This window comes from Etheostoma cragini, chromosome 3, assembly GCF_013103735.1.
Source record: "Etheostoma cragini isolate CJK2018 chromosome 3, CSU_Ecrag_1.0, whole genome shotgun sequence".
NCBI lineage: Eukaryota > Metazoa > Chordata > Actinopteri > Perciformes > Percidae > Etheostoma > Etheostoma cragini.
This window is the reverse complement of record NC_048409.1, coordinates 21,270,793-21,285,126: the sequence shown is the minus strand read 5'-3', so window position 1 is coordinate 21,285,126 and position 14,334 is coordinate 21,270,793. Positions and strand designations below refer to the sequence as shown.

The 14,334-nt window shown below is 38.3% G+C and overlaps 2 protein-coding genes across 8 annotated transcripts in view; both read right to left on the bottom strand.

Annotated features, from left to right (window-relative positions):
- Nucleotides 1–4,296, bottom strand: part of igsf11 (immunoglobulin superfamily member 11) — a 91,295-nt gene extending 86,999 nt beyond the window's left edge. For both annotated transcript variants that reach the window (XM_034867917.1, XM_034867918.1), the window contains exon 1: nt 3,721–4,296. In XM_034867917.1, coding sequence (XP_034723808.1) covers nt 3,721–3,781 — 61 coding nt within the window. In that variant the 5' untranslated portion in view covers nt 3,782–4,296. The remainder of the gene's footprint in view (nt 1–3,720) is intronic.
- Nucleotides 4,297–8,135: 3,839 nt separating this feature from the next.
- Nucleotides 8,136–14,200, bottom strand: LOC117942455 (uncharacterized protein DDB_G0288629-like). 6 transcript variants are annotated; one of them, XR_004656124.1, is made up of 4 exons: nt 9,791–10,013; nt 9,450–9,469; nt 9,014–9,154; nt 8,136–8,354 (listed from the first exon to the last, which is right to left on the bottom strand). XR_004656124.1 is itself a non-coding variant. In XM_034867920.1 (4 exons), exons 1-4 carry the CDS (start codon nt 13,979–13,981, stop codon nt 8,349–8,351), a joined length of 312 nt encoding a protein of 103 aa, XP_034723811.1. In that variant the 5' UTR covers nt 13,982–14,200; the 3' UTR covers nt 8,136–8,348. The 6 variants fall into 6 exon arrangements, 5 of the variants coding, with proteins under 5 accessions (XP_034723811.1, XP_034723814.1, XP_034723810.1 ...); XM_034867920.1 differs by lacking the exons at nt 9,014–9,154; nt 9,450–9,469; nt 9,791–10,013 and adding exons at nt 13,210–13,404; nt 13,629–13,717; nt 13,960–14,200; XM_034867923.1 differs by lacking the exons at nt 8,136–8,354; nt 9,014–9,154; nt 9,450–9,469; nt 9,791–10,013 and adding exons at nt 11,756–11,944; nt 13,210–13,362; nt 13,623–13,717; nt 13,960–14,200.
- Between the last annotated feature and the right edge of the window lie 134 nt (nt 14,201–14,334).

The following is a 14,334-nucleotide window of genomic DNA, read 5'->3' as shown; positions in this document are numbered from 1 at the left end:
AGCAACACTGTGTTGGTATCGCTATGGGGATTTGTTGTGACAACAGCTGAACCAATCAGTTTATTAGCATAGAGCCTCTACTGTTTATTCTTCTAACTTTTACAAACTTTCTTCAAACATTTTAAGCACTGCAGATCTGAACAGACCAACTTTTCTTTACTGTGTAGCTGTAAGATGCTGTATTACTAATTGAAAGGAAATGTTAAAATATGCATGTGTGACTGGGGAGGGTTGATGGCTGAAGAGGGACATGGCATGTCCTCTAACTAAAGCTGAAAGTGGAAACCTGGCCGTGGCTGACACCTGTCCAAGTCACTTATAAATATGACTTCCTCCTGTCATAGCTGCTCAAAGTTTTCTGCTTTTCAAAACTCTCTTCTCTTTTCATTTCTTTTTAAAGCTATAGTGCTTAGTGTCTGTTGCTCCCATGAGGAATTCTAAATAATGACAACAAAACTGTAGGGGCATCCACGTGATACAAGCCTTATGTGATCACGCACACACCCCTCCTCCACGCAGTTGCGTGTAGCCAAGGAGGACACGGATGATTAAAAGAACATAATGGACTCTTCAGAAGAGGTAATTATCTTCACTCAAGCTTCTGCACGAGAAAGTCACCGGACAACACAATCTTCTGAACATAGCTGTACTGAGAAGAGAGCTGATACAACTCATATGGCAATGGCTTGAACGTAGCAGATGTTTATTAATATCAAAAAGTTACGCACTAAAGCTTTAACTGTTTAGTATGGGTCAGCTACAAACCTATGCCTACTGGATGTTATGTATTGCATTCAAGCCAAAAAACACACTTAATATATATAATATATATAATAACCCCAAAACAACCTGGTGTCAGCTAACATAATAAACAGATCAGCTCAATCTAGTAACAATGTCTGACATGCAAAAAGTGGAGGTCAGTACACACAGTCAAAACAATCAATTCTGACTTTGCTGCATCAGAATGTATTTATAGAAACACTGGCAACTCCCCACCAAGACGCAAGAGGAAAAAAGAAAAACTGAGTCCAGAGAATGCAGTTTTTTCTGAACAAGCTGGCTTGTTAACAGAGCTTGCTGAGCTCTTACATGCTGGGTAGCTTGTTCTCGCTAAAAAATCTTTTGTAGACTTGAACCTTCACTCATTGCAATGGCTGATGTTTTTTTTTAATTGGAAGGGCATGTGAATCACTTTGGTAGACAAAGAGTGGCCTCAATCTACATTTGTTTATGTCAAACAAATTTATTAGACAAAAGGTCAGACTGGTCAAATCAAATAAGCGTGTGTGTGTGTGTGTGTGTGTGTGTGTGTGTGTGTGTGTGTGTGTGTGTGTGTGTGTGTGCGTGTAACAATGAATAAAGCCTACAAGACAGCACATCCATTCACTCCAGAGGTATATAGCGAGTCAAGTGAGCAGTGGAGTGAAAGACCTGGCAATAAGAACTAAATTAAATCTTACACAATTGACCAGTCAAAATTGACATGTCAGTCTGGTGTGTGTGTGTGTGTGTGTGTGTTTAGGTGGACATGCTTTGTGTATCCTGACATGAAGCTTTAAGGAGACTTGGTTGTCATTGTATAGGATTTTTCAGTTCTGCTTGCTGTTTTTCAAAAAAAGATGTGAAGACTATGTAAAAAAGGTTTTTAATAAACGGATGCATTTTTTGGAAATAACTTCTACTATGTGTTTAAGATAATCTATTTTCCAAATCTTTATTGATACATCATGGTTGCATTAAAACATTTACAAATAATGCACATTTGTTAATCTTGGTATTTCTATTGTTGTAAGTTTTGAATTTTATTTCCTAAATGCTTTCCCTGAACTACAGGAAACTTAACAAATATTGCAGACAATGTAAGTTTTATTTTCAATATTCCATGGATATTATATTGTACAACAATGAGCCAACATAAACAAACTTGCATCCACTCCCAATAGCAGTATTATCTGTATTACTAAGAACACAATTGGACTTGGAAAGATAAGACCAACAAACTTGCTGTTAGGGCCACACACACACACACACACACACACACTTCCCCATAGGAGAATTGTAGGAGCACACGGTGGTTTTCCTCTCCTGAACTCCCTGGTCACCATACTTCTTGTTGCAGTTTTTGTCGATTGCTAAACGACAGCGGGCACAAGTGAAGACACAATGTGCAAAACTCTAACTAGAGTCTGCACCACCAACAGTCACCTGAACTAAACAGTTCACATCAGGAGCAAAACTCCTTCCAAGCAACACGACTCTTACCAAACATCTTAAAACAGGCTCAGTGCAGCCAAACACTATGCACAACCCTCACTGAGATGACACACACTGTCAAAGTGTTTAAAGAAAAGATATAGAATGTATGTAATATACTAATTTTCACGTAAGGTAAACCAGAAGTGACAAAAATCAGCAGTTTGCTTCAATATAGTATTTTGTCTCTAGGTATTTGTGGAATTACTGGAAAAATAAATAATCATAAATAACAGTAACAAAGAAAAGTGTGACTAATCCTGCTTCTCTCCAGTATCATGCAGCCAGTTTTCTTCATCACAAAGGATGTTTGTATCATCTCTAATGAATGTGGTGTTTCCATTGCTTTCACCTCCATTACTTTCTGAAAAACAGTAAGAACGCAGTTTACTATAGTAAAAGTGGTGTTATTCACTTTTTTTATAGCTGCGTATGTAACCTCAGACATCTTCCCTGGACATATTGGAAACTTTGCTCTTTTACCTGTTTCTCTCAAAAGGCACAATGTATAATTGTTTGGAAATTCTTATTTTATGCTTGTATACCAAAAAAACATACATAGGCTTTTCAAGAACTTGTCTACAACAAGACACCCGCTTAGGCTTTCAGCTAAAATTGCAATCAGCCATGTTTGATAGACACCAGACTGAAATCTATTCTGTTATGTGTGGTTAACAGTTGTGACAGCAGTGTGTTAGCATTTGAACAAAGTGCTGTAGATCCAGTGTTGTGCAGGTTGTGGTTAAGCCATGGCATGAGTGTGTAGAGATTTGAAAACTGTGTTCAAGCAATGAAAAACCAACAAGAGTTTGCTCCACATGAACTGATGCTGTGCAGACTGTGGTTAGAGTTTGCACATGTGACTCCATTTGTGCCCACTGTCGTTTAGCAATCAAAAAAACTGTAATGGGGAGTGTACAAGCGCAACCGTTCTAAAAAGCAGTATTCAGAGCTTATTGTTTAAGACGCGCAAAGGCGACGACATCAGCCACGGCAGGGCGCATTGTGGATAAGATGTAGCCTACACAATCAATGCTTTGGGGAGAGATGGCATGGCGACTACTGGGAAAAAGTCATCCTAAATCGGTGCTTTAGATTTTGTGGAAATGCGGGGGATTTGTCAACCTGATCCAAACATCCAGTATTAAGGAGGAGGGGGGATCAAATGAATGTAGCACGCGCTTTTAGAGAGGAGAGGTTGAGCCTGTGGCACTATTTAATTCCAAATACATCTGTTTTTGCAGTAGCCGACTGATGCAGATGTCCTGTAATGATGATTTGTGACAGAAGATGTGGGCTAAGCCTTTTGAAATATTTTCCCAATAACCTATTGTTATTATTAATATTAATAGTATTAGTATTAATAATATTATTATTGTTATTATTATTATTATTGTCTGTGTGCAATGTGTATTGTGCTTGTAGTTGAAGATAACACAAGTTTCCGAATGTCACACAACTTACCCTCCATGCAGAAAATGACCATCCAGGCTATCCATAGGTCCGAGTTATGAAACTTCACCATGGTTCGTAGCTGTTCAGTGGCTGGTCCTCAGTTGTAGCCCAGTGCCTCCTTCTTTATGAAATATCAGCTCCGCTCACAGTTTCCTCTGAATATAAGTAGCCTAACTGTTCCTTTTCAAGGCATGTGGCATGAAAGCAGTCCGGGGTTTTACGCAGCGCAGACCAGCGACATTTCACTAAAACAACGTGAAATGTGCGGAGGAAACAACACAGAGAGCATTTCTATCAAACGGGGAATCGTCTCTCCTTCGGGCGCTTTTTTACTTCTCTCCTCCTGTTCTTTGGTAGCTGCTGGTCATTCCAAGACTGTTTTCTTTCCTAGACTTCTCCAGTCAATTTACGCACACTTGGTACAACTTAATGTGCACCTACTGGGGTACAAAAGTATGCCGGCTGTCGCTGAAAGCGACTTACAAACAGACCAGAAACTGGCACTTTACCCGTCCACTTGGTGAGTCTCTCCAACGCGTCTTGTTGCGCTCCATGGTTTCTCGTCTGTTCTGCTGTAGCTGAGCTGACCAGGGTGCAAATCAAACAAAATTGGACGACTTCCTGTTGATGTTTTTCAAAATAAAAAAACTCTATTTGACGTTTCTCTCCGCAGAGCTGTGCAAATATGTATTTCTTCTATGTGAGGTGGCTTAAGGACAGAGGGTCAGTACGTCAGTCAGGGTTGAACCACTCACTCCTCTCCTCTAGTGTAGGCTACTCACTCCTCCCCTTCACTGTTCAGCATCAAAAAGTCAGTTCTCGATAATAAAAGGAAAGCAAAACGTGTAAGAAAAAAAGAGCATGAAATGGGGAAATCATTTTGTGAAGTCACTGAAACTTCCTATAACAAACAATTGAGTTTAAAATGAAAACCATCCACTCTAAGATAGCAACACACCACTTTACTCAACACCGCGGCTCAGTAAGCCTTGATCCAGTAGAATACAGTCAGCCAGGATAAGCCCATTGGGACTGCTAGGCAAGGGGACTGCCAGAAACACACCAGAACTCTGAGTGCTTTTATCGTGGCTTCCTGTTTACCTCTGAGTGTGTCTGTGCGGCTTGACGGTGCTCAGCAGCAGGTGATTGAAATGAGCTCAAACCCGACTGTTGCTGGGAGACCGCTGACGCCAGACGTGAGAGAGAGAGAGAGAGAGAGAGAGAGAGAGAGAGAGAGAGAGAGAGAGAGAGAGACATTCTCGCCCTCCTGCCGTGCGATCACAGAACGACCAACAGAATAGAATACAATAGAATACAATAGAATAGAATAAGGTTGAATAATATGGAAAATAATACGATAAAACAGATAAGGTAGATCACAGTAGTAGCCTTCTGTAGCGCAAAATAGACTAGAAAAGAACAGAGCAGAGCAGAAAAGGGTCTATAATGTGCATACTTAGGCTTACCTAGATAAGTGGAACTTTTAAATACAATAGCTAATCAATAGGCTACTTTAATATGATAAACAAAGGGCTGCATATGCTTCAGCTGAGTGGAAACGATTTGAATGTTCTGCTTGTGCTTCCATTCAGCCTCTTTGATTGGTGTTGCTATTTTAGGCCCTACATTCAGCATTATTTTCATAATTTGTAATGTTATTATCAGTGCACTGCCACTGCAACGCAGACTAAAGTTTTAGTCAGATGAGTGTTTAATTTAGTCAAAGCTGTCACACTAGAGGAAAAAACAGAAACAGAAACAGCACACACACACACAACACAGACTGCACTGCAGATAAACTGTATGTACAAGTGTGGGAAAGAGAAAATTACTTTTGAATTACCTAATGAATCAAAGTGGTGCATGTAATTGTGTGGCAAAACAGCAATGTGGCTGTTAGAAGTGACTGAAGGTTGAAAGGAACTACTAAAAGAAGCAGCTGAGGAGAGTGCAATAAACAGGCCTCTGATCACTCTGATCCACTGATTACAAATAGCTCACCTCAGCACTAAATAGCTGCATATCTTTTCTACTTCACGTATCTGTGAGTAGCGCAGTTTGTTAGCTAAAAAAAGCATTGAAACATTGTGATTGAAGTATTCTTTGAATTTTCTAGCCTAATTTGATTTTTATACTTATGGAAAGGGAAAATCAAAGGGAAAGACATGATGGGGGGTAGTGCTCTATATGCATCTTTCCATCCCTTCATTCTCTCCTCTGCCTAGAAGCTGTAGGCAGAAATTCACAGACGTTTAGCTGTCACTGCAGACAAATAACGTACTAGTTAGAGGATCTTAAGGATGCCTGGAGGCCTTCACAGCCCTCTAACCCCTTTCTTTATTCATCTCTCACTCACTGTCTCCTTGTGCCTGAACTTTTAACTTTTCTGACATGCACCCTCAGCTCAATCTCTGAGAAGGTCATGCAACATTTGTGAAATTGCAGTGAAATTTCCATTAGAGGGAAAACAACATCCAGTGTACCGGGTCAGAGCTTAAAATTTTAAAGCCAACCTACAAATAACAATTTTCCAAGGACAACAGTTACATCTTCAAATGGCATGTTATGTCTGACTAACAGTCCGAAACCCAAATATCCTCACTTGACTATCACATAAAACACAGAAAAGTTGTAATTACGCAACAGTTGTGAAGCTGGAACCAAAATATATTTGGTATGTTTACTTAAAAGTGAGCAAATTTTATTAAAAATATCAAAATAGTTGCTAATTAATTTTCTGGTAATTTATTATTTGTTTCAATTTATGCCAAAATACTGTGGTTGCATGCATTTCTTTTAGGATTTTTCAGCAATTATATGGTGGCGATTGCGCCTGACCGATGTCCTGAACAGATCTGTGCTACTTCCATTTACCAAAAGCCATGGACATGCAAAGGATCCAAGTGATGTGCTAAGTCAGATAGCAATAGCAAGAAAAACAAAATCAAATGTACACTATCATGACAATGTGTAACAGTGAGGAAATATTATAAACAATGGAAAAGTTATGTCATTCTGAAAATGGGCACACCATTTTGGCATAAACAAAACTTGAAAGAAAATGTTGTAAATCATCCACTCATTTCTCCAATCAATATTTCCCAAAATAAAATAAAGGTTTGAACATGATGGATGGGTTACATTTGCATGCTTGATTTATTATTCTCTCTAAAAACGCTCCATTTGTCTTTTTTCTGCAGCCCCATGCAAGATGCAAAAGGAGATCCTCAATGCTACCGACAGTCCAGAGTTTATGAAAACTTGAATATTGATGTCAGGTAAACGGCTGATCCTTTTAGTGCATTGTGTATTTTTATATATAGGCTAACGTTAACACTGCAGAGGGTCATTCTGCATCATCAGTACTTTTCCTTGATACTTTACTTCTGTTTACTTTTTACTTGAGTGAAAATTTAACTGAAGAACTTTGTGTAAGTGGATTATTTTTGTTTTCACTTTTACTTCTGTAAAGGATTTAAATAGTTCCAACTCTGGTCCACTAATACCTGCTGATAGTTTCCGACCAGGTCAAAGGAAGCACTTTGCATACATTACACATTCATCCCGGACCAAGATTTTCAATGTTCCATAGTTGTAGTCCAACAGAATTTGACACTTATCCATGTGAAGTGACTACATTAAATGCTAGTCATTTATTTTGTATAGATTTTTGTATTTCCATTCTGTTATTTCAACACAAGGGATATTAATAAATTGAAATGTCAAACTACATGATGTATATTTTTGTTTGTCATATATCTAAACAGCGTCATAGAGAAACTCGGGAGCACCGTGACTCCTGGATACATGAAGGTTGGGGAGGCTTTGATCACTTGTACCGAAGCATTTATGGAACTTGATCAAGGAGCAATATAGGCAGACTGTATAGTTTAACCACTATGTGTTTCAAACTCTGAGGTTCCTGTCTCTCCCCCAGATGCATATAGCTCTCACTCAAGCTGTCAAGTTTGTTATGCCAAGATATTGATGGCGCCAAACAAAAAAAAGCTCACCTAGAGTTTACCTAGTTGAGTGTCTCTCTCTCCCTGGGATGTATGTTTATGTGTGGCAGGCCCCTTAACCACGTTTCCACCGACCTCCAAAAGGAGGAAGTCCTAAAACCAAACATTACCTTACCACACAGCTGCCTAAACTCCCTCTGTCTGTAAAGACAGAAACATATATGCATTCATGAATAGGTTTGGTCATTGGCGAATGGCCGAATATTTCTCGTCCTGACCTGTGACCTATGAGTGAACTGATGTTGACTATGTCTTCCCTTTGTAACATCTTACCATAACATGGCGTTTCTGGAAATTCCACCACATACAGCATACGTAAAAATACAAATCTTGACAATTAAACTGCTTCAACATATTTGAACTTAAAACTGGGATTGACCTTAAAAATAGATAACACTGCCATCTTGTGGTGATGAAAACACACTTTATTTAAGGAAGAACTTAATGCAAAAAACAACCTGCATGCATTTTGTTGAGGAATCAGCCAATTTGCTTACACAAGATCATGTTTTTATGACACCAATGTAATGACAGGAAGAAAAAGAACTACTACAGTCATTTTGTCAATAGACAACATCATAATAGACTAAGAGCAGTCTGGTAACCCAGGAGGCATCATTCCTGAAATGACAAGAACAACAATGCTGTTACTGCAGAAAGGATACATGTTTTATTAAAGAACGTCTCTAGTGTCACAGCTCCTTCTGTACCTTTAATGTATTAATCTTTGTGGCAGCAGCATGAGCCATAACAAACACCAAAATGACGTTCATTTTTGGAGCAGAAATGTTGTGTTAGAACATGACAGGTTTAACTGCAGGGTGTTCACTTTTATAGCGGTGATTATACAACAGCAGCCTCTTTATGACTCCCTTATCCGACCTGTTTTCCTTTTGCTTCAATCATTTGCATGGAACACCCTTATTCATACAATTGTGAACAACATGTAAAGAACTTAGGTGGAACAATGGTGATGAGCTAGTAGAAGTTGCTCGGGTGCAGGTTAATAAATAAAAACAAATCTGCAGATCTGGAAGGTTTTCATTTGACAGCTATAATTAAATAAAAAACGCATTACACACACACACACACAGGAGTGGTTGTGGTTGCTTCACATCTGATTAAAACTTTCACTGCTGGTAAGCCTTGTTTGGGATGTTCTACAGGTGCCAACCTTTGACAAGATCTGTGTTTAGGTACCTGTTGAGCTGCAACTTATTGCATGTCAAATATGTAACCAGCAAAAGATCTCTCAAAATAAACTGGCGCATTGGGCCTACCCCGTCACTGCTGGATGAAGAGGAGTTGCCTGATTTTTTCCCCTCCTTCTTTTCCTTTTTCTTTTTGTCCTTCTTCTTGTGGTCTTTGCCATCTTTGTCCTTTGACTTGTCCTTATCTCCACACTTGTCTTTGCACTCTCCCTGAAAAATGCCAAATGTTCACTTTTAACAAATCATAGTGTTGGTTCAGTCTTCAAGGATAGTGTTTGATTCCAGTAATCACAATGAATCAATGTAAAGTAAGAACTGTGTTAGCTACGCTGTATTGTTCTCAATAGCTGGTAGCAAAAGTGTAAAGATTAAAACGATTTAGCAGAGAAGCAACCTTTTGATATCAGTTTTTGAATCTACCCTGACTAGAGCCACTTGGCTAGAATCAGAAGTAGATTCACTTATCAAGTAATTAGTGTCTTTGATAGAATACACATAGTCCTACCTTATCCTTCTTCTTTGAACCTTTTAGGATGAAAAGGTTGTGAAGTATTAGGTTAGATTAAATGTGATATAACAATCAGAATTATTTTGTGAATCTGAACGCAAAAGCAATACAGCAGGAGTAAAAATACATCTTGACGACTGTCTTTGTATACACATTATAATTGTGTTTCTAAAGCACACGTTTCATTCAATAATTAAGTTAAATCTGACCTAAAATTACCTGTTATTGTTAAGTTCCAGTTAGCAGTATTTTAAAAATGTTGTTAAAGTCAATTGAGATAAACATTAACATTAAAGGTAAAATGAGGCTAAATGCAATCAATGTGAATTTGAGCTTACCGCTATCCATTGTGACTCCTGCTTTTCCGCTTTTCCAAACGAGTGACAGAGCCTCTCAAACACACAGGTAACATACACCTCACCTAAACCACGTCACCTGATATAACCACGCCCCTTAACCACTGCTCCCTCTAAACATTCACTTTCATTGAAAGTAATTTCATTCACCGCAGGCGAAGATATCAGAGTTAAGAATGATATCACTGCACTTTGGTAAGTCTAAATAAGAGCGTTAATAATTCAAGGTAATGATATGACTGTCGATGCTATGATATATATATATATATATATATATATATATATATATATATATATTGTACATGTTGTATCAAAAGTCAAAAGTAGTTATTATTCAGAACGGCCTACTTCAGTGTTTTATGTTTCTTTAGTAATGTTAAGGCTAGTAAAGTATTTAAAAGGCTAAGCCTAGTAAAGAATGTGACTCTATTTTATAGCTGTTCGGTAGCTATGATTAGGAAACAGTCTAATAATGACCCTGAATGTCAAACAGCTTGTTTGTCGTGTCACGTGATCGACTCTGTTTGTTGTTAGTTACAGGATACCTGAAGGAGATCTCCGGTGTCACCTGAGGACAGATTGGCTTCATGCTGCACACTTAAAACTATAATCATTTCTTAATCAAACTGTGTTTTTTGGAGAGAAAAAAACCTCTAATAAGAACGTCAATGGTCTCAAACATGGCGAGTGCAGGAAATGGGTCATGACTTGCATGCGAGGCTGAAATAGTACACCACAGGTTGCTTTAATTTGTAACCATCAGGAAAAAACTCCTCCACTACTGCAGCAAAATACACTAAAAGAAATTAACTTTAGTTACATATTGTGTAACAGAATATCCAAAACACATTTTCTTGTCTGATATGGTATCTTTCAGTTAGATTCCAAAAAGAAGGATGAACAATGATTATTGGTTGATAGTTGCATGGGGCTTCTGTCTCTCCCTTACTTCTGGTAAAATGAAACAACTGCACAATGCTGTCAGATCATATGGTAGTGTACTGTTAGTGTTCAGTGTTGTTTCTGGTAGAAAAAAAAACCTAATTTGGCTTTGTTTCAAAGCCATAGTGTGTATTTCCCACGGCCCCCATGAGGAATTCTAACAACCAAACGGACCGCGTCCACATGATGCAAGCTTTCCGTGACTGCACACCTGAGCTGAGTCTTAACAAAAGCATATTAAAATGAACAGATATTTTTAATGATGTACAAAGAGCAGAATGAGGAACAGTCTAAGTGTGAAATGAAACCGGTTCTACAACTTAATTGCTCACTCCATGTGTGAGGTTCTGTTTGATCCATCCCCTTTTGGACTTGTGTGTAGCATGTGTTGAAGTAGTTTTTCATTTTTGGATGCCCATTATATTGGGTTTTACTTCTGATGTTCTGTTAAGGGGTCAAATTAACAATGTTTTTATATTCATCTAGGACTATTTTATTTATTAAAAACAGCCAACCCAATGTCCTATATTCAAAAATAACATCTTCAAATTGCATGTGATGTCGGTTATGTACGATTAGGGTTTTTTCCCCTCTAGGGTTATTTTGTCGTTAAATAGTTAAACCTGGATAAACCTGTTTTCACTGCATGCATGGCATCTGATATTTACGCAGGTAGGGGCTCTTTACTTTATCTCCATTTAATACAACTTTAGAGTGAAAAACATTGCACATTTTACTATATTTTGACCATGACTTTTAAATCACAAGGTTTATTCTTTTTATAAAGAATTTATTTCTGTTTTGTTATGTCAACAAAATTGATTCCCAATCAATTACCTTGACAAACATTGTTTATCATTTTTGTATTATTAAAATATAAATCTTGAAATAAAACAGCTTTAATCTTGGACTTTTAACTTTAGGTGACCTTCAAAGAAATAGCTCTGTCTTCTTGTAGTGCAGAAATAACACTTAACAGAAGGAATTGATGAGAAAAAACAGGCATTTTGTTGACAGAAGATTTACTTTATTGAATCAGCAGATTTCTTTACACCAGACCAGCATTTTTCAGTGACACGAATAAAAGGACAGGAAGAAGAGTTTGTACTACTGCACATTCAACCACACACTCATTTTGTCAACAGACAAGATCATGAGAGACCGAGCAGTCCGGTCTGCTAGGAAGTATCATGCCTGAAATGACAAAAAGGACAATGCTATTACTGCAGAAAGAGCGGACCTTTTTAAAACAATGGCTATACATTAGTGTCATTTGTTTCTGTATTTTATATTACTGTTTTTATGTATGCACCTCCAACCTAGTAAGTGCTACTGACCTGGCAATAAATCCCTTTCTGAAGCTGACACATGTACATATAGAGATTATTAGTATTTCTTGTGGTTTTGGAATTAGGACTGCTCAGTTTTGGATACAAGTTGAAATTGTTTTACAGTTAGAAGAGACTTGCTCAATTTTTTGAAAGTTACTATTAGTATATAAAAAAGCTTGATGCATCATATTTTAATTTTAATCAATAATTCTTAAATAAGGTTTTTCAATGACTGTACTGACACAGTTCATGAAATCCTTCCACTGTACAAGAGACCTTATGGGCCATGGCAGGTGTGGCCGCAGGGTGTTCACTTTCATGAAGGCAATTAGACAACAACAGCTCCTTTCTGACGCACCTTTCTGACCAGTTTTCCCTTCTATCCCACCCTGGGCTTGGTTGATGTGCTTAGGCATTTGCATGATAAAACGTATTCATACATTTGCGAGCAACGCGTGTGTGTGAGCAACGGAATCTGTTTCCTGTGAATACAGCTGCAACAAAGTGACAGGAATATAGCCCCAAGGTGATTAGATGTTAGACTTTTGGCTGCAGGGCAACAAGCTACAAAAGTACTCTGGAGATCTGGAATGTTATTATTTAAATAGGAGCTGTAAATGAAAACGGCACAAACACAGGAGGGTGTGGTGCGACACATCTGATAAGAACTTGCACTGCTGCTCAGACCTGTTCCACTAGTCTGGTGCACGCCAACCTTTGACATGAGGTGTGACAGGCATGTTATCTTTTTAGATGACTTGTATCTCATTTTGAGAACTGGGGCAGTGACACATCCCATAAAGTGCTGGAAAATAGTTATTTTTGGTAAGAAGTTGTCAAGTGAATAGTATATCTTTTGATATTGTGAAACAGAATGGCACAACGTCCCAGAATCTTATTTTGTTACCTTTCCCTTTTTTAGGATACTCCTTGTAAGAATGTATCCTTGTATGCCTACTTGTTAACATTAACAAATGGTGTTTTGGGCCCATGGAGACAGAGCGGTGGAGTAAGGGGCGCTCGTTATCACTTTTAGATGCAACACAACAAAGCCCAGTTTACTAGACTAAAACTATTTTTAATCTAATATTAAATTAGCAAGATGTTAAAACTAACTGCAGCACCTACCTCATCACTGCTGGAGGATGAAGAGCCTGTTTTCTTTCCCTCCTTCTTTTCCTTTTTCTTCTTGTGCTTTATCTTGTGCTCTTTGCCGTCTTTGTCCTTGGATTTTTCAGGCTTATGCTCTTTGTCAGACTTGTGCTTTTTGTCAGACTTGTCCTCTTTGTCAGACTTGGGCTTTTTATCAGACTTGTCACCTTCCTAAAATGAGAAAAGTTAAGTCGTAAGGATGTTTTATTCCAGTAAAAGAACTCAAAAAGAGTCGATGTATATTATGAATTGTCTTGTCTGTCCTGTTTGTATAACAAACACAGCTACAATCACAAGTTTTACAGAATTCTACTTCTCAGCCTACATCTGGAACCATAGATAACTACATCTGGAACACTTCCGTACATTTTTGTTAGAAGGTACAAAACTCCTACCTTGTCCTTGTCCTTTTTCTTCTGCCAGGGCAAATTAAACTCATCCTTCTGAGCTTCCTCCTTCTTCACCACATCGTCTTGACCAACAGCTGCACACATATGCAAAAGAGACAGATGGTAAACAGAATCCGAGAGACACACAACAGGGGACAGCTACAAATCCGACACACACTTTGGTTTTGATTCTAAAGCATACAATGGATAATTAGTTCTAGTTACCAACACAAATGCCGTTAAAGTCAACGAGACAAACCTATAGCCTAATTTAAGGTTTCCTCCTTAATATAAATACAACACATTTAATAGAATGATTAATTTTAATTGAGCCTACCTGACGACAGGTCGAAAGACATTTCGTTCGTAAGCTTTCCCAAACAAGTGACGAAGCTGCGGTTTCCCCTTTCTCACACAGGAAACAGAAAACCGCACCTACACCTTGCGACTTAAATACGTCACGCAAACAACGCCCACCTGGGTCAAACCTTAATCAGCAGTCAATGGGTTAAACATTCATTTTTATGTATGCTAACGTCCTCATGCTAAATACAGGCGGTGATAGCAGAGTTAGCTACTTTCTATGGCAGCTACCTGTAGTAGTAGGCTACAACCAACTAGCCTAGCACAAACACCACTGAGTAGAAGCATTGGACACAATGGAAACAAGTTGCACTTACTGTAGATAGGCCTACTTAAGGAGTATATAAAA

Coding starts and splice junctions, on each gene's coding strand:
- LOC117942455 (XM_034867920.1), bottom strand. CDS start 13,981: ATGTCTTTCGACCTGTCGTCAG. Junction 13,718..13,959: donor GTCTTTCGACCTGTCGTCAG/GTAGGCTCAATT, acceptor ATATGTGTGCAG/CTGTTGGTCAAGACGATGTG. Junction 13,405..13,628: donor AGAAAAAGGACAAGGACAAG/GTAGGAGTTTTG, acceptor TTCTCATTTTAG/GAAGGTGACAAGTCTGATAA.